Raw genomic sequence first — 20,422 nt, forward strand, 5'->3', positions numbered from 1 at the left:
TCGGAATATTAAAAGAAACAGAGAAAAGAAAAAGTAGTTATGGTGCTACATACACTGATACACACACAATAAGGAAGGAGAAAAGGTCATATATTATGGAAGATTTTGCACCAATAGACCATGCTTCAGCACTAAACAAGTGCACTTTTCCAATTCCCACTAGAGCTAAAAATTGAATCATAACACAACACAGGCAAATCAAAAGGTCTAAAGGCTCCAAAAATTGGCGTGCTTTTCTCACAAAACATGGGCCCTTATTGATATTGGACATTTTTTCCTGTGTATGGGGCCAACTAAGGGAACAAAAACCACACAACCTTGAGCTGCCACGTGGCCACCTCAGAATGCCCCTATTGATCAATGTAACTACAATTCCACAGTATAAATACAACAAGTGTAACCCACATTATCCAAATACCAATTAAACATCTCTTAAACTCTGTCATTTATAATCACATGGCTGAATTCACAGAAAATTTGCAAAGCATTAGACCTTGCTCTTTTCCATTCTTAGATATTGATCCAAGCATGGAACTCCTTAACCAATTCATAGGCATCAACCAACATGTTCTAGACAACTCAAACTCGAATATGCATAACTTGATGGCTTTCTCCTGTGACAGCTTCTTGGGCCCTCAACAAGAACCTGGGTTTCCAGCAAACTTGGAAGAAAATTTTCCTGGTCTTGTCCATCATGTCAATCACAACAATACTGTTCCTGTTTCCCTCCCTATTTTCCCTTCACAAAATGAGATCCATGAAGGTAAAAAGAGGAAAACAACCGATACTCTTGAGACAAGTTCAGCAAACTCTACTCCTGCAGTTTCTGAGAGTGGAAGCAAGATCAAACATGTGAGTTTCTTCTATTATTTTTACCCTTTTGTGTTCTCCATTATTTCTTGGCCATGCACCATGCTTTTTTGCATTGGTTTTCTTGGATATTTATGTTGATATTATATGCATGATAGAAACTCATTTCCTATTTTCTGTGAATTATTTCAGATTTCTGGAAGAGGGAAGAGGGCAAAAAGCAATGTAACAGAAGAAGAAAAAGTAAAGGAAGTGGTTCATGTTAGAGCCAGAAGAGGTCAAGCCACTGATAGTCACAGTTTAGCAGAAAGGGTATATAATATATGATTCCTAACTCACCCTTTCTTCAAGCCAAGAAATTTTTTTTTCTAAAATACACAACAAAAAAATATAAAAAATAAAACAATTAAATATGAATATACTTATATACTCAATGACTTTGGTTAATTTTCTTGTCTCTTTGATCGTGATGAACATGGACTAATACTACATATCTATCATTTATTGTTCTTCAGGTTAGAAGAGGGAAAATCAATGAAAAATTAAGGTGCTTACAGAATATTGTTCCAGGGTGTTACAAGGTAAAGCTATATTCCTTTAAAAACTCTTATTAATGTCTAACTTCGTAAATCAAACTCTCATATTTTCAGTTTGATTAATGGTTGCAGACCATGGGCATGGCAGTAATGTTGGATGAGATCATAAACTATGTCCAATCTTTGCAGCATCAAGTAGAGGTAAGTGATCAAAAGTCAACAACAACAGAAGGATAATATAGTATTTATGTTTTGTTAGAAAAAAATACTCTTAACATAGCCTCAATACCAATTCACGTTTGGCTTTTCTTGCAGTTCCTTTCTTTGAAGCTCACTGCAGCAAGTACCTTTTATGACTTCAATTCCGAAGCAGATGCTTTAGAAACAATGCAGGTACCTACTTCCAAAAAGTTTATGGTCTTTTATATATATACATATATGATGGTTTGAGTGATTGTTGATTATATGTGGCAATTAATTAATATGCATGAAAACCTTTCAGTTCATATATTCAAATTATTATGATGGATAAGAATAAAGAAGATCATATAAGAGGTGGTGAATAATGAAATTAATTTACTATAGACAATAGTAGACAAGGGTAGTTGATGATTAAATTAACATGGTCATTATATTTATTTATTTGATTTGGTTTGTGGCAGAGAGCAAAGGCATCCGAGGCAAAAGAGTTAGCCAAGTATAAGAAAGAAGGATATGGAGGAGTTTCTTGTTTTCAATCAAATTGGTCCCTTTGACTTTAGTTTTGGATGTTTTAACTCAGCAGCCACACAAGACATGAAAATGAAAACACTTCATCTATGGTCCTTAATTTACTTTCTACAAGTTTAAAAGATCAATTTGTTTCCACTCTGTGCTACCAGCACAAGTGGACATTCTTGCTTGTACAATCCTTCAGACATGTGTAGAAATGAAATGGAAGTTAATAAAAGCCTACATTTCTTATATTTTTTTGGAATGGTGTGATTGAAGTTGCAGATTTGACTATACATGTGCAAATATACAGATGTTAATAATCATAGCACAAATAACAACAATCAAAAAGGAAAAATAAAATAACAAGAAAATAATCCTGTCATGTGTTTGTGTCTATGATCCAATTACGTGCACTTTAGGCTCGTTCAGCAAAAAATAATCAGAATTCATTGGCACTAGCTATTCATGTAAAATTCAGAAGATAATGCAAGTTTCACTCCGGTTAACCGGTTCATTTGTGTTTATTAACTATTAATAACTAAAAGCATATTTACAAATTTTGTAATAATTACATAAATTCTAAAAATAGCGCAAAAACCTTAAAAGAAACTGTTTTAATATTTTTCTCTCTAGCATGAAACGTTCTTTTTCAAAGATGAAACTAACACGTTTAAGCCTATAAATTTTTTATGTTGCGATTGAAACAATAATGTAGTATTCAGTTAGATTTTTGTAGTATGGCTTACATTGGAGCCTTTTATTCATGAACAATCTTGCTGGATATATTCACACTTACTTCAAAGTTTAACAGTACAAGGATTCTTTCATTATCGTAATAGAAAAGGTTCATATCTTTTTATATCATTTTGGGAATAAAATTATTATCGAACCTTGTTATTCTGATTATTAGTTTGCAGTTGAAATATTCTAAAAATTATTGAATTTGATGAAATAAATTCTTTTCCCATTCATTATCATCTTTTTATTTAACAAACAAACTTGGTTTATCATGGTTATTGCAATAACAATGGATTTAGTATTTGATGTCAAATTTTAGCATTAGAGTCCTATGTATTAGTTCCCTTGTCGATTTCCATCGATATCTTCCCTTGACTTCGTCAGTCTGAACTTTGAGATTCTAAATTGAATGTGTATTTGGCTGGTTCTTCAGATATGGCTCTTTTCTTAATGGTTGAGACTGAAAATCTTACATAAATCCACACAATTAACTCCAAATCTTGCTAAAATTCTTGGAAAATTTTTACTTGCAAAACTAGCATGAAAATTTATTCACGTGATTCCGTTTGTTCTACTAAGTTCCACAGATGGACCCAGACTGAATTGTTGCTATCATGAATCAACTAGGAGGTCCATGTCTTGTAGGACCTAGGCAACAACAATATTATTAAGAAGTGTTTTTTTATTTTATTGGGTAGAATCGACAATGTTTTTTCATTTTTATTTTTCCTCTTAGGAGGTGTCAAAAGTCACAATTTCAATTGGTGTATGTGGACTAATCCCTACTTAGGCTTTGTGATGACCCTTATTACATGGTATTTTTAATGAAGTTTGAACCTATAAACTTTGGGGTGGACCCGTGTTAAGAGCTAGGACTAGGAGTATTTCCCAAAAGCTTGGATTTAATATCATTTTGATTTTATGCAACTTGTTGATTATGAGAGAAGAAAAAACTAATTTCATTAACGTTATGTTCACACAAAAAAGTGTTGTCAATTGAGCCAGAGGTAATGGTTTGTCAATACGTGGTTTAAAAATCTCGTTTGTCGGTAAAACAAGGAAATTGCTTATCCATTTTGGCAGTGTAATGAGGCGTGAGTGCAACAAATTGTAGTAACATGACAAACCACAAGGCAAATCCAAGAGAAACAGTGTCCCACTTGAAGCAATGAATTCATAAGATCTTGTGGATGTTGCCAATTCATTCAGTGAATGATTGAGGAGAGAAAAATATTTTTGAGATTATAGCATATTTGTTGTTATTGTTTAATGAAAATGGAAGGAGGGGTTAGATGCATTGCATCCATGACATTGGTATAAGAAGAAGACAGCTTGAATGGGCCATAGCATGCTCAAAAGAGGATGGGCAATGTGGGTTCTCCAACTTAAGGAAAATGATAAGAGCTTGTGACCCTTTTAAAGCCACTTTTGCTTCTTCACTCCAACTCAAACTTTCTTATTTGACCCACTTTTGACCATGCTGTTTCCTTGTCTCTTAGAGCTAGCAAGCATGCATGAATAAGGAGGAGGAATATGGACTTAAAGGGTCTTAAAAGTTATGTTGATGCTTGAAAGATGTGTATATCATATATTCCCAATATGGATTTAGATTTTGGGACACATGTTGGGAGGTAGTAGTTGGGGAGAAGACTAGTTATTAACATGGGCAAGTTCAAGGACCCAAGCACAAGTACAGTGGGCTCACGAGTCACTACCAAGCTGCTGAATTGAAAGTGGAAGTTGTTAGCTGGTCAGGTATACTATAACCCCACCAAATTAGACCAAATGGAAGCAAAACCATCCGTATCTGTTTGTATGTTCTTAGATTTAACACTCAAAAGAAAGTTCATGACTCTTGAATTGCAACACTCTCACCCCAATTTTTGTTGTTATCTTCTTAAAAGCACACATGTTCACCTCCCACTATTAAGGTCAAGTGCGGTTGACTTGGCAAGATTAGGTTTTAGACCAAATATTAAGACGGCTGTCTCTTCGTGCCACTGCTCAGGGATTCTCAATTTGTAATCAGCCATTCAGTTCCTGTTAATAATTCACTTCACATCAGCCTCCATTTCCACAGCTCTGGATTTTGCACCTAGACTTTTAGTACCTGATTATGATATGTATACACTCTTAGTCATATGACTATGAGTAATATACTAAGGACAAAATTAATCAACATCAAGTGATTAACGAGGAATTAATCTCTATTCTAGCATTTCATTCATTACTTATCATTCACTAGTGGAGGAATGCTAGAAGCACACATTTTTAACACATTTTTTTTATATTTTAATATATTATTATTTATTAGTTAAAATTTATTAAAGAATATTAAAATAAGAGTAATAATTGTTCAATTAGAAATATGGCTCACATGATTTTTTTTAATAAATTTTAGTCAATAACAAAGAGTATATTAAAAAATATGTTATTATCAATTTTTTTCAGTAATTTATCTTATTTGAACATCGTGTCATTATTTATCTGTTCTAAAATATATATTTTTTTTTATAAAAAGAGTGAAACAATGGAGGAACTACTTGGCATCAGAGGGTAATGGAAGGTAAAAGTTATAGCAAGTGGAATGGGTGTGCAAGATCATACTAGCAGCATATGTTCTTTTAGGCATGAACTTTCATGAAGAGCCTTGGAAATATTATTTAAGTGGAAATAGATTTTTTTTTTTATGCAGCATTAAAAATATGTTGCTTGAAAACAAGACGGGAACATATAATACAATTATCTCTAAGTTGGCTTAGAATTTAAATGTTTTTATTTTTATTAAATTTGTGTAGATGTTTGTAATGCTTTTAGAATAAGTCAGAAATTCAAATCTTATAGATGTTACTTGTACGAAAGTTGTAAGTTGAAAGGAACCAGTTTTACGTATAAATGATGTACAAATACATAAAAAGGCTAAAGAAAGGTCCTTTTAATTAATTTGGAATAATTTAGTCTTTATAAAATTTGACCATCTTAATTGTGTCATTTGTGATATAACTAGCAGGATAAAGTGCTCTAAATTGAGATTATTTAATGAGGTTGTTGCATTTTAATTATATATCATTTTTAAGCTTTGTTTTTACTTTTTTTATTTGGGCATGAAATTTTCATCACTGTAACTTTTTCTTTTCAACGAAATTCAGTGTAACTATATAACTTCATGTTGAAAAGGCCCATTGTGATTATCCAATTTTTCAATAGTGACAAACTGGTAATGAAGTATTGATTGTTAAAGCCCAAAGTAAAAGAAATTCAAGCCCATATTGTTTGTTCCTTTAAGAGTCATAATGATGTTGCTGTTTGGCCCAGTCCATATATTGATTCCACAATATTAATACTAAATCTTTAAGGTCTCTTTTATTGTTGACCAAACATAAAGGTGACTTTTATTAAACATCATTTTCAGAAGAAAAATATATATCAGAAAATTTTGGTGATGAAACAGTTTTATTTTGTCCTAATTTTGGTTTGGTTAATTTGAGTGTATATTTTGGTTGCTCTGAATTGTTTGTGACTGAAAATGAAGGAAAAAGGACGCTTGCAAAAGTTATCACTTTTTGTTTATAAAAAAGTTAGGAATGACATAATTGTTATAAAATTTGACATCAAGTAGATTTGGAGATTAATTTTTATTCAGAAGGGGTAGGTTTTATTTTTACGCCTATTCCCACACTGGTGAGTATTTGATATGTTAAATTATTTAAATATTTTGAATTTTTAAATAAAAATGAATTCAATCAACCTTTTATTAACATATTTTCTTTTCATTAATTCTGTTTTCAATATTTTTACATGTTTTTTCAACAATTTAATAAATATAAATAGATAACTATAGATATTCATTGAACTTGTGGATGCACCAAAAACAGATAATACATTTTTCAATATTTTTCTTACTGCAGAGCACTTTTAATGCAAGCTCTTTTCAACACCAATTGAATTTCTTGAATACAATACCTTATAATTTTCTTAATTTTCATCACAATATTCAAAAAGCATAATATATATTTAAAAAATGAAAACAAAAGGCAAAGATGAAAAGATATAAAGAAAATAAGCGTAATTACAAAAAATGGAATGAAAGTAATTGCTGATTGCAAATATGAAGAGAGAAGCATACACGTATTCGATATCCTTGCACCTGCCAGCTCCTGATTCTGCCCCAACGCATTCGAATACTTCACCTTTCAGAAAACAAAATCTCTCTCTCTCTCTCTCTCTCTCTCTCTCTGTGTTTGTGTGACTCTCTCTATCTCTCTCTTCATGCTTATCCAACACTGAACATTCTTGTCTTTCATAAACCCCTATCCAATTCTGATTCTTCACATGTCTCTAACCCGAATTACCCACTTGTTCTTCTGTGTCGTTATCCTTCTAATTCCGCTATTTGTTCAAATGGGTTACTTCAAAATTCCTTCTTTCTCCGAGATCGTCGAATATTTCACCATTTCAAGTTATCCCATTTTCCAAAGTTGAGATTTTTCTGCATTTAAAGGTACCTCCCTTGGGTTTTGTTCAGTGTTGATTTTGGGGTTTCAATGTATGTTCTTTGCTTCTAATTTATTTTTTTGTATGAATTTGAAATCATGCTGCTCATTGATGGGTTTGTGCCTTTGGAAGCATGATTATGTGTTTGTTGTTTGAGATTGAAGTAGATTAGCATTAATTTTGTGTGTGCACCCTTGTGTTTATTTATCTTCAATTTCCATGCTTGCTTTGTGCTTAGATCTTAAAATTTGTAGGATTATTGAAAAGTTTTGGAAATTGTAAGAACTGGTTGTAGCTTATTAGTCTGTGCTTATATTTAGTTTGATGATTTGGTTATGAGGGCTCCTTGTTGTGACTTGTTTTGTTGGGAACCTTTATGTTTCAGCAAATGCAAGAACTTTAAGAAAAAGTGGATATTGGGTTTCTTGTTTTACAACTTGATAAGATTGTGGGGAGAGAAGAGATGGCTGTAGGTAGCAAGACCAGAAATATGCTTGAAGGTCTGGTAAAAGAAGGATCATTTAAGTGGTTGCTTGGCAAGAAGAGCTACTTTGATGAAGAATTTGAGGAGATGGAAAATTCACCCTCTGCTGGGAGGAATATGATTCGAGAACTCTCTCCGATTGCAAATCTAGTTGTTCGTAGATGCTCAAAGTAAGTGCATTTTCAGACAACTTATTTCGTTTACTTAGCATATATTTATTGCTTCGTGATCAATTTTTAAAATTTCAGTCTTGTTGGATTCAGTTTGAATATTAGATAACATTGGACCCTTCATATTTTTATTTATTTTTTGTTAATTTTGATTGGAAACTCAATTGTAACGAAAAACAAATAATGCAGAATCCTTAGGATCTCTTCAAGTGAGCTTCAGGAGAGTTTCAATCAAGAGGCTTCTGAGTCTTTGAAGCATCCATCACGGTATGCTAGGAACTTACTGGAATATTGCTGTTTCAAGGCACTTTCCTTGACAACACAAATGACTGGTCATCTCTTTGATAAAACAATCCGCCGTTTAACATTTGATATGATGTTAGCGTGGGAGGCCCCAGCTGCTGCCAGCCAACCTTTAATTAATGTATGTTTTTCTGAGTACAAGTGAGTTTTTTCTTGGAATAATGTGTTCAGATTGATGTTACCAGGAAACAAATTTGTAATCTTTTGTTGTTGTGATTGTTGGGCATTATACAATAAAGTGTGTTACACGGTACAAGAAATAAATAACTGAAGTATCCTTAAAGAATAATATATTTCTATCTGTTTCATTATTTCTGTTTGTATCTATGGTGAACACAAATTATATTCAATTTTTTTTTCTTTTCTATGACTTTGATATTTTATTAGTTTTCAGTTGTTATGGCAATATCCAATATATATAATTATTATGTGTATGTTCTCCTAAGTCCTAATTATCTATACTCATGTCAAATTTTCATGCTATAGGTTTGTTATTGGTGCTTTAGAACTATGGTCCTTCTTATTATTAATGTGCTTCAAATTTTCTAGAAGGTTGATGAGGATGTATCTGTCAGTTTAGAAGCTTTCTGTCGAATAGCTCCTGCAATTCCTATCATTGCCAATGTCATCATTAGCGAATATCTTTTTGAGGTGCTGAGTTCATCAACTGGGGGCCGCCTTCAGTTCCCCATCTATGACAAGTACCTCACTGGCCTAGAAAGGTAACAACCTTTACCTTGAAATATGTTGTTGCTTTCCCCTTTGTGTGGTATTCTTTTAACTTCCAAGTTTCTTTTATACTAACCACCTTTCCTGCATTTTCTGTAGGATTATGTTTGATTATTTTTTTCTCCCCTTTCTTTGCATTTTTGGGGAAGGGCATATTTGTAAGTAGGAGTGACTGATATATTTATCTGTCACTGTTGATTTGTACTTTAAAAAGGAAAGTGGCTGTATATATATCCGCTTAGACCTGATTTTTCACCCTTCAAAATTGTTAAAAGAGATGCCATGGTTAAGAATATCAACTTGGTTTTTGACTGAGTAAAATGGCATTGTGTGAAATCCCTACCATCTATTTACTGCAACAATTATTCAGTGATTTGGTAGACAGTAAAACTGTGGGGAGTTGGCTTGCAATGATATAGATGGTACCACTCTGATATTTTTCTAACTGATTAAAGTTTAAGGAGATGGAATGGGAAAGGGAGCTGGAGAGGGAACAATATGAAATATAGTTCAGTAATAACCCTTTGTGTAGTTATGATCAAAAGATGACATAACACCTCTGCAATCATACTCTCAACTTTGGGAGTTTGGGTGCACTACAAGTAGCTACAAACACTTAAACAAGATGACTTGTATAATCACATAAGAAAGAACTATATTAATCAGCTGTTTTTTAGGAGGGCATCTTCTGCTAATGTGCTTTATTTCTTCTTTATTCTTTCTTATTAAAAATGTATGTATATGTATATATATATATATATATATATATACCATCACAAGTTTACAGTTATACTTAAATTTCAGTAGCAACTTCTCAAAAAGTAGTTTTAGAGAAATTTACTGAACCCTTAGAATTAATGTTTGTGCTGATGGTTCTCAGGAGATGATTTGGCCAGAGAGTAGTTCCTGTTTAGAATAGTCAGTTGGTTAAAGTTGTAGAGGTAGGGAATTAGCTTAAACAAGAGGATATATATATATATATACATAGACAGCATTGAAAACATCCATCACAAGTTTACAGTTATACTTAAAATTCAGTAGCAACTTTTCAAAAAGTAGTTTTAAAGAAATTTACTGAACCCTTAGAATTAATGTTTGTGCTGATGGTTCTCAGGAGATGATTGGGCCAGAGAGTAGTTCGTGTTTAGAATAGTCAGTTGGTTAAAGTTGTAGAGATAGGGAATTAGCTTAAACAAGAGGAGGGGACATTCTGTTTTGTTATCGTGTGAGAACTGAGCCTTAGCTCTATTGTAGAAAGGGAAAACCCTTGGAAGGAGAATAAAACTGTAATACTTATTTGACCCAGTCCTCCCTTTGTTGTACTGCGTGAGCTCTGTTTTAAGTTTGTACTGAAAATTCAGGTTAATGTATGCACATAAATGTGATTGCTACTCTACCAGAGAATAAAATTCAGGTTCATCACTTTTCATCACATACTAAATGACCAAAGTTTGACAATTTTAAGTACTAAAGGAGATTGATATGGTGTAGTTCTTCACTTTGTAGGTGATAATTTCCAAGGTCCCACTTTTGTATTTTATATTTGCTTCAGTTTCTAATTCAACAGAGTTTATAACTTTATTGTTTTGTTTGATATGTGATTGGTGGTAGGGACAAAAATTTTTTGCATAAATTGTTTATTTTTTTATTTAATCTTTACAGAGCAATTAGAAAAATGAAGACCAATTCAGAGTCGTCTCTCCTTTCTGCTATAAGATCCTCTAGAGGTGAGAAGATTCTTGAGGTTGATGGAACAGTCACTACACAGCCAGTCCTTGAGCATGTAGGAATATCCACCTGGCCTGGTAAGTAAGTTTGTGAAAAAGAAACATTTATCTGCCATCTTTCTCAATGCATGTTGCTGTAAAATTACAATATATGTATTTGCTGATAAAGTAGAAATATGCATTATTTATTCTTAAGAACTTTCTGGACTCTTCTTTGTGGCATGATGCAGGAAGGTTAATCCTGACCGATCATGCACTTCATTTTGAAGCACTTCGCGTTGTATCATATGACAAACCAAAGAGATATGATTTAGCAGACGATCTAAAACAAATTGTTAAACCTGAGTTGACTGGTCCTTGGGGTACTCGACTTTTTGACAAAGCAGTCTTCTATAGCTCAGTAGCCTTGTAAGTAATTGCAAAATTATTTTCATAAGGGATAACTGTTGAAAAATTAGCTTGCTATTAACTTTCAAAAGTACTTCTCTTGTAGATCAGAACCAGTTGTGCTAGAATTTCCAGAGCTCAAAGGTCATGCTCGTCGTGATTATTGGCTAGCTATCATCCAAGAGATTCTAAATGTTCACAGATTCATAAGCAAGTATAGAATTAAAGGGGTAGCACAGGAGGAAGCGCTTTGGAAGGCTGTTTTGGGAATTTTGCGTTTACAAGCTATTCAAGATATTAGTTCCACCATCCCCATTCAGAATGATGCTCTTTTAATGTTTAATTTATGTGACCAGCTTCCAGGTGGAGACTTGATATTAGAAACCCTTGCAAATATATCAAACATAAGGGAATTAGATCAAGACAATGATTTCAGGGGTGGAAGTGGAATGTATTCTATCTCAGCCTTGGACATGGTTTCTAACTTGGGATTTGTATTTGGAGCAAGTTCAAACAACTCGAATGAGAGCAGGATTGCTGTGGGTGAAATATCTGTTGGAGAAATGACTTCATTGGAAAGAGCAGTTAAAGAATCTAAAAACAGTCAGAAAAAGGTCATATCTGCACAAGCGACAGTTGATGGTGTTAAAGTTGATGGTATTGACACTAATTTGGCTGTCATGAAGGTACTGTTTATTATCCTTGTTTACCTTTTGGTCAAGCTGTTGCATTTTTCCTTTTTAAAATACTGTTAATGATGATAGTATTACTCAAACAGGTTATTGCATTTTTATTGTAATTTGTAAAGATACATTGGGTTGTGCATCCTACTTACTCATAATAGGAAAGTCCACAAACATATGCACGTTTGAATAAGTCATGTAATGTGCATGTTTTGCTGTGCACAACTTACCTCTTCTTTTCTTTAATGACATAATAATAATGGAATGAAACCAAATTGTAAAATAACTAATTTTACTTGTAGAGTGCAATTTGTATTCTCTGGCTCTACGGCTCCTACCTTTTTTTCTATCTTCAGAATACTAAACCCATTTTCCATGAATTACTGTATTTTGATTCTGATACTTATCATTTACCTCTATTTTCAGGAGTTGCTTTTTCCGCTAAATGAACTTAGGAAGTCTCTTCAATCTTTAGCAGATTGGGATGATCCATGGAAGTCATTAGGGTTTTGTTTGTTCTTCAGTTATATCATATACAGGTAAAACTTCGTAGACCAATTGGTATTCTGTTGAACTGTTATATGGGAGGTTGGATATATTTTTTTATTGAAATTTATGACGTTGCTGTAGAAATTAGAGAGTAATTTTGAGGTGAAAAGTTCTGTGTGATTTGATATGGATAGTATTGTAAATATAGAAAGTATTGGGAATAACACAATAAACATTTAACATTTAAGCCTTTATGTAGCTTGCTATTGGTTCAGCAGTTATGTGCTTGGGTGGTTGAAATTATAGGGCTTTTTGGTAGGGGAAGGAGGAACGAGAAGAGAGACTGAGAAATTGAAATTGGTATTGATTTGATGTGATATGATGTAATATAAAAGACAAAAACACTAGCCTCTATTTATATTAATACTAGACTCTTGGTCCTAACTAAATAAGGAAATGATCATGAAATTAATTATGAAAACCATTCCTATGGGATCAATATAAGACACTAATATATTTTCCGATGCAATAATGATATTATGAAATATTTTGTAGTATATATCTAAGCAATTTTCAATCCTTTTCAATCCAAGTTTTAATAGAACAGTAATCTTAATCTTTTGTTAATCAAGGTAATTTCCCTGGTATATAGATCTGAAAACTTAATGTTACATTCCTTACCTCAATACACCTCCACATTATACCAGTCTGACTCTGGCACATCCTTCTCATCTCTCTCTCTCTCTCTCTCTCTTAATCTTCTTTAGAAAAGAACGCCAGACACAAATTTGGTATCGCTTTATTATCTAGTGTTTTTGTATGATGCGATTTTTAGTTTTTTTTTTTTTGTTTAATAGAGTGCATTGGGAAACTACAAATCTTTTATGTGAGAAGGAATGCAAATACTGAAGACTTTAGAACTTAATTAGTTTAATCAAATGCTCTGTTTTTTATTTTATATTTTCATTTACAATTACAAAAAATTCACGTTTTCTTTTTGTTTCCTGTTTTCAAATATTTGTACAAGAAATAGTAAAAACAGAAAGCATTTTCTTCAAATTAAATTTGCCCTTCTTTTGATAACTTAGCTAATCTTATTATTCCAGGGGTTGGCTTGGCTATGCAGTGGCACTGGTGCTTATCTTACTTGCAGCTTTTATGATCATTACCAGATGTTTTAGCCAAGGTAGGCCTGTTCCTGAAGTTAAAGTAATAGCCCCTCCACCTATGAATACAATGGAACAGCTTTTGGCTGTTCAGAATGCTGTTTCTCAAGCTGAACAGCTCATACAAGATCTTAACATAATTCTGCTCAAGTTCCGCGGCCTGTTGCTGTCCATTTTTCCTCAGGTTCCCTCTTACCCTTTTCCTGATAGTGACATGTTTTTATCACTACAAAATGTTGTATATGCACTTCTTAGAATGTTAATCTTGATAATTTTATTCAATATTAATCGCAAAAACTATCACACATTGTAATACTTGGTTCGCTTTATATGATATTCAGGCCACAGAGAAGTTAGCCTTTGGTTTTCTATCAACAGCCTTGATTTTGGCCTTCTTTCCTATTAAATACGTAGTTATGCTACTCTTCTTGGAGTTTTTTACAAGGTATTCACCTCCAAGGAAAGCCAGCACAGAGAGATGGAGCAGGAGATTAAAGGAATGGTGGTTCAGCATACCTGCAGCTCCTGTTACCCTTGAAAGAGACAAAGAGGAAAAGAAGAAAAAGTGATTGATGGAGGATCTGGTGTGTACATGGTTTTGTTGAATACTGTTTTTGTCTTGTACATAGAGATGTTTGAAGTGTAAAACTCATTAGTGGAAGCAAAGTATCTCATTGGTTTTCATTTTTGGTCAATAATCCAATAGGTGATGAACTGAAATAAATAAATAAATAAATATATATATATATATATATGATTAATTTAAAATATAAAGAAAATTAAATAATTCTATTATTTTTAAAAAATTAAAAAATATTTACTTTTTATGGAAATTTTTAGCACGAAAATTTGGCTCAAGATTTGCCAAAAAAAAGTAAAAGAAAAACAAAAGATAACCTTTGATCTTCCGAAAATAATAAATGTATAATCAAGGGGATTTAAATAATTAAGAAAAGGCTGTCATCAACTATTCAAGTTTACCGACTTGGTCCTTGTCATTTATGCGACCGTTCCAAAAGTGTCGTTAATTCAAAAATAACTATAAAACAAACGTTTAGAAAATAGATCTTTCCTTTCAGTTGTAGTTTTTATAGTTTCAAACTTTGAATTCAAATTCAAATGACGCCGGAAAAAAAAATACTTTGAATTAAAACGCAAAATATTGGGAATGTTCTTACAATTGATCACCATACATTCTAAGAAATTTATCACTTTTTTTTTTCTTTTTCTTTTCCCGCCAATATGACGTTATCTCTTGAAACTTTTGCATGGTTACCTGTGATTTACAGCGAATTCGTGTTTTCCTAAACTCTGTACACAAATTGAAACACATTTACGTACAAAAACAAAGATTACCCACAAAGCATGTCTCTGAAGTTCTGATCAACCTAACAAAGAAAGGATCAGCATGACAAACCCATAGTAACATAGAAAGCTATATCATTCTTTATTATTCTGAATTACAAATCTATGAAACTACGTATAGAAAAATAACTGGAATAATTCCCTGTAGATACAGCTTTTTCTACATTCTTCAAAAAAGAATCCCAAAAGATAAAAAAAACAATTGAAGTTCTATCCTGGAAAATTAGAACTTTTATTGGCACCAAAATTCAAACCAGAGAAAAACTTCAACTGTATATGATCAATACTCTCGGAACTCTTTCATCCCTTCTAAGGTGGCAGATGATGGAATAGAGGTCCTCATGTTATGAGAAAAGAACAATGAATCTGAGTAATTCAACAATGGCTGGCTTGAACACACAAAATCCGCGGAGGATGGTGCCAACACCGGCAAATTGGTCACATAAGGGTTCAATGGAGGCTCTAACATTGGTGGCTCCCCTGACATAAAACAAGAATTAACTTGATTTTCCCCGATGCTACTACTACAGTTATTTTCCTCCGTGATCACGGAGGAAGTTTCATTGTCTTCATTTCTCACAATAATCATTTTTTTTCTCTCACTTTCCTTTTCTCCTACCGCCACCACAACGCCGCTCCCAGGCTCTTGCTTCGGTTGTTGTTGTGGTAGCGGGTTGCCACCGTCCTCCTCCTCTGAACGAGAGAGGCCGGTGAGCTTTTGCACCAATGCCATGAAGTCTCTTGGGTGTGTGTGGATTACCCTCGGGGAATGTGTGTAAATAATCACAGGATGACGTTGTTGTTGTTGTGGTGGTTTGTTTGATGATATCGGTATTGCCGGTGCCATCGAGCTATTAACAAGGGTAGATGATGTCGAAGATGAGGATGAAGAAGAAGAGGACGACGACGATGATGATGATGATGGCGGTGACAATGATGATTTTTTAATGAAATGAGAATCCTTGTTGATTTTCAAAGGTGGCGGCAACAATCCATTAATGTTGTTATTGGTGGTGGGGATTTCTTTCTTTGCATGAAATTGTGAAGGACTCATGGCTTTGGTTTTGAAGAAGGGTAACAATCACCCACAACAAAGAGAAATGAATGGTAGAGTTATGAATTAATTATGAGTTTGCTATAAATGGATATGAGCCAAAAAAAATAAAAAAAGAGATTGTTATGAACCTCAAAAGCTTCAACAAATGGAAACAAAATGAAAATTGTGGTTAAAATTGTTATTCTCTTGCGGAGATGGTCAAGGCAAAGTTTTGGATGGACGAAAGTGTTTGTATATATAGAGTTTAGGTTTTGCATGATGCATGCAAATATTGTTAAGGCGGAGTATAAAAGCCAATGGGGCTCTGACACGTGGTAATGTGAAATTTTCAGTGCTGAGGTGTTCGAAGTAGCGAAAGGGCGCGAATCAGTTGAGCGGTGAGTCTCACGCGTCACTCTGAGCAGTGTTTCTTACTGTCGTGTGTGGCGGCGCATTCCGAGGAAAATTTAAGGTTGTAGTCTCACAAAACACGAAGATCCGAGTACACGTGGCATTTATAAATTATACATGTATATAAATATAGGCAATTTTTAATATAAATACACAAATTTAGAGATAAAAAAATTAAAAAATGATAAAATTTTAAATACCGTTAATGAAGATTTTTAAAAAATATTAAAAATATAAAAATGGTCAATAACGATTTTTAAAATAAGTAATTTTTGACAAAAAAAATCATATTTTTATAATTTTGTAAAAAAAAACCTATATTTCTGTAATTAAAAGAAGAAAAAAAAGGAGCCCCTGGAATGACGTTTAAATAAAGTATGGAACAACATAGTTTGCTTCAATTAATCTTATAATTACGGTTATATTCTACATTATATATATTTAGGGTTTTGATGTTATATTACTGCGTTTAATTTATGTTAGTTATGTTCTTGGTTCTTACAAATGAACAAATCGTACTCATCAAGTGGGTGACTAGAACCATCTAAGAAGCATGCTAATTACGAGGTCTGAAGATTAAAAAGTTGTTTAACACGTGTGGTTATAAATATAGATCTAGAACATTTTTCAACAACTAGAGAGTAAAAATAGATTGAGTATTAAAAATCATCGAAAATTTCTTTTTGTTCATATCTCGAGACCCAACATTTTCTCAACTTAGAAAATTATCCTAAAACGAAGCACAGTTCTAAAAAAAAGAATTTAGATGATGATCAGAAAGACAAGGAAACAACATTTAGCTGTGGAAATGGCACATCTAAAGGTTGCAAATCTTATTATTCCAAGTGTAATTTATTTAAAGGGTCTTGAAGCACTGATTAAGAATTGAAATTGAAGTTATTTGATTTTTTTTTATTAAAATATATTAAACTCTATTTAAAACATGAAAAAAAATACATGAATAAGATTCTCACACAAAAATATTCTACTTTTAATTTCTTAATTAATTAGTATTATAGAGGTTTAACATTTATCTTGTTTAAAAGGTGTCTTAATGTTTATAAATTAGCTTACAATATTGTCCTGTAACATGCTAAATGAATAGTGTCATTCTCAGGTACAAATATGCTTTCAACACACTCTTGATTATTAATTAAAATATGGTAAAAATTATCAAAGCTTGAATGTTATAATTACTAATGTATTGTCATTATTTTTTAATATAATAAATATATTACGTATATATAAATAGAATTAAGTAATATAAACTTTTGTGAATAATTATCCATACTCAAATTACATTCATCTCAATTAGAAAAAAATTAATCCTATCTATCATAAAGTCATAAACCAATTATTTTTTCCTCAACTTAGTAAACTAACGTTTAAATAAAAACTTATTGCTTCTTATAAAATCATAAAACAATTATTTTAGATATAGTAGATCAAGAAAAATAAGGTATTATATTTTGATTTTTTTTTTATCTCATCATTTTGGGACGTGAGGTAAATGTAAATGTTTTTTAAGATTGATTTGTTGTGTCACTACTAGAAAAGCGTCATTTGCAGATGGCCATTATAAACATATTTTTATCCGTCTGTAATACAGACGGTTTTACAAATAGATTTGTGGATTTTTTTTTTAATTTTATGAAAAATTTGTTTGTAAATTTGTCTGTATTACAGACAGATAAAAAATCATTTGTAATGGTCGTCTATAGTTTGCCCGTCATTTGAAGCGAAATAATATAAACAGGAATTACAGACAAATTTTCCCGTCTGTAATTTCAAAATGGAAGAAAAATTTGGAGCGGAACTTACAGACGGAAAAATCCGTCTGTAAATATTGTCCTTTTTGACCAACTTTTTATCTGACAATTTATAGATGGATTTTTTCGTCTGTAACTGGACTTGACAAATTTATTTTTGAAACATAATTTGTATTATTGTGTTTCTGGTATGATACTTTAACTTTTAATTAGTTTATTTTTTATGTATTTTAGAGACTTAAAATTTCTGAGATAGAGTTGTAGGATTGGAGATTGTATGACTGAGGGAAAGGGCGTAGAAGTTCTTCTCTAAACCTGATTGTTTGTGTTTATGGAGTTTGTAGAATATGCATGTTGTGGAGTTATAAAGGGAATGTGCTCTAGAACGGTTTAGGATTGTAATATGTATGTTTTTTTATGTATTGATTAATAAATTGTTATATAATATATATATTATGTGTAAAGAAAATTTAAATTTTTGTATTAAGTACGTGTAAACAAATGTAAGGAAATATTATTAGTGATATACAATGTTATTTTATTTTTTTAGATGTTTACTTCTTTATTTGTAATAAAATTTTAATTTTATATTTTATAAGTAATTTCTGATTTTAAATATATAATTTTATAATATTTATTATGTTTATAAATTGTGATAATTAGGAACAGCGTAGAATAATTATGTTTATAAAAAAAATATTTTTTTTTTAAATTTCATAAACGAATTACAGACAGATTTAAAAATTCAATCTGTCTGTAAATTATAGACAAATTAAAAAATTTGTCTATATTTATTTACCGACGCGTATATCATAGACGGCTTCAGTCCATCTATAAATCTGTCTCTAATGCTAAAATCTATCTATAATAATAAAAAAATTTGTCTATATTTTTAAGTTTTCTAGTAGTACATTTTTCTTTTTTAATTTTTTGTTTATCAAAAAACAAAAATATGTGGTCTCATCATATTTTCAATTTTTCAAGTTTTCATTTGTCTCTCTAAGGATGAAGTAAATGAAGCAAAGTATGACAATTTTATTTTATTTTTAATCTTGCAAAGAGATATCGTCTCTTATCCTTGATGTAAGGGCGTTATTAATCAACATTTTCATAACATATGTGAAATATTAATTATTAAATAAGTTTGTATTGAAAAATATGTCATAAATATATTAAAAAATAAGGTAAAAGTATATTAATAATTTTTTATTTTTAATATATTTTAGTAAATATTGTCTTTTTTTTTATTGCATGAAAAATTTAAATTATAATGATATTTCGTTATAAAGTAAGAAATTCTTCGAGAGTAAATATTAATTTAAATATAATATATTTTTTTAAAAATATGTTATTGTCAAATAAAATTAAAGTTTTATCTCAAGAAAATGTCCATAATTAAATAATAATCAGTACTAAAAATATATAAAAAAATTACACCTATATTTTATCTATTTTGATTGTGTTCAACACTAATGGATTAACAAATATTATCTTATGTTAAAAATTAATAATTTAAAATAATTTATTATTAGTTTTTAATCATTATTTTAAAAATAATATTTAATAAAATTGAAAAGAGAAGAGGCACGTGATGTCCATCTACCTTATATATTTTTTTAAGTAGATATGTTTTAAAAAAGAAAAAGTTATATAAAATAAAAATAAATTTAATAAGTTATATAGTAAGAATAATTTTTTAGTAAATATTTAAAATAATAAATATAATAAATAATGATTCTGAAATAATAAAATTAGAATCTACATGAAAATTTACATGATAAAACATCTTGAACAACTTGTTTTATACAATAAGATAGATATAAATATTATTATTAACTTGGACATAACATTAATATATACTAAAAAATTATAAAAAATAATTGATTTGATGAATAATTTCTTAAAGTGTGTCTATAATAATAAATAATATTTTTATTAAAAAATTATAATATTTAATACTATATAAAATTTTATTATTATTTAATTTTAAAAAATTGTATATCAAAATCACTCATTTCTATGCAGAGGATATATCACTTCTTGTCTCGCCCTCGCTGTCGTGTCTCATCTAATCCTTGTCACTTAGTCAGCACATGCAATGTCAAGTTGTCCTTTGTAAGGACTAAGGTGTTTTTTAGCTGTTTCTATTATTTTTTTTTCAATTTATTCTTAAAAAAAGTTATAAAAAAACAAAAGTTTTGTTAATTATTATTGTAGTTTAAAAACTGAATAAATATTTTTTATTAAAAATTATAAAAATAATTTAATATTATTTAAAATTATTATAATTTTTTTATTTTTTATTTAATTTAATATGAATTCAATTAAAATAATACAACGTGATTAATGAGTTTATTATTAATTTTTTTTATATATATAAAATTTAAATTTAATATTTTACTTAAATGATA

The 20,422-nt window shown here is 30.9% G+C and overlaps 3 protein-coding genes across 5 annotated transcripts; 2 read left to right on the forward strand and 1 right to left on the reverse strand.

Annotated features, from left to right (window-relative positions):
* The first annotated feature begins 433 nt into the window (after positions 1–433).
* LOC113868076 (transcription factor BEE 1-like) lies at positions 434–2,209 on the forward strand. Its single transcript, XM_027503642.1, has 6 exons — positions 434–852; positions 1,003–1,122; positions 1,326–1,391; positions 1,479–1,547; positions 1,662–1,739; positions 2,009–2,209. Exons 1-6 carry the CDS (start codon positions 457–459, stop codon positions 2,099–2,101), a joined length of 822 nt encoding a protein of 273 aa, XP_027359443.1. The 5' UTR covers positions 434–456; the 3' UTR covers positions 2,102–2,209.
* A 4,726-nt stretch (positions 2,210–6,935) lies between these two features.
* LOC113868072 lies at positions 6,936–14,121 on the forward strand. Of its 3 annotated transcripts, none has more exons than XM_027503639.1 (10): positions 6,936–7,299; positions 7,678–7,946; positions 8,136–8,370; positions 8,802–8,971; positions 10,641–10,783; positions 10,936–11,113; positions 11,199–11,778; positions 12,202–12,314; positions 13,371–13,614; positions 13,772–14,121. In XM_027503639.1, exons 2-10 carry the CDS (start codon positions 7,756–7,758, stop codon positions 13,997–13,999), a joined length of 2,082 nt encoding a protein of 693 aa, XP_027359440.1. In that variant the 5' UTR covers positions 6,936–7,299; positions 7,678–7,755; the 3' UTR covers positions 14,000–14,121. The 3 variants fall into 3 exon arrangements, with proteins under 3 accessions (XP_027359440.1, XP_027359437.1, XP_027359438.1); XM_027503636.1 differs by having other exon boundaries at positions 8,799–8,971; positions 13,772–14,112; XM_027503637.1 differs by having other exon boundaries at positions 7,029–7,275; positions 8,799–8,971; positions 13,772–14,086.
* A 954-nt stretch (positions 14,122–15,075) lies between these two features.
* LOC113866782 (VQ motif-containing protein 20-like) lies at positions 15,076–15,849 on the reverse strand. The gene has a single exon (XM_027501582.1). It carries the CDS (start codon positions 15,847–15,849, stop codon positions 15,076–15,078), a length of 774 nt encoding a protein of 257 aa, XP_027357383.1.
* Between the last annotated feature and the right edge of the window lie 4,573 nt (positions 15,850–20,422).

Source organism: Abrus precatorius, unplaced genomic scaffold, assembly GCF_003935025.1.
Source record: "Abrus precatorius isolate BTA unplaced genomic scaffold, Abrus_2018 Scaffold5, whole genome shotgun sequence".
Classification (NCBI taxonomy): Eukaryota; Viridiplantae; Streptophyta; class Magnoliopsida; order Fabales; family Fabaceae; genus Abrus; species Abrus precatorius.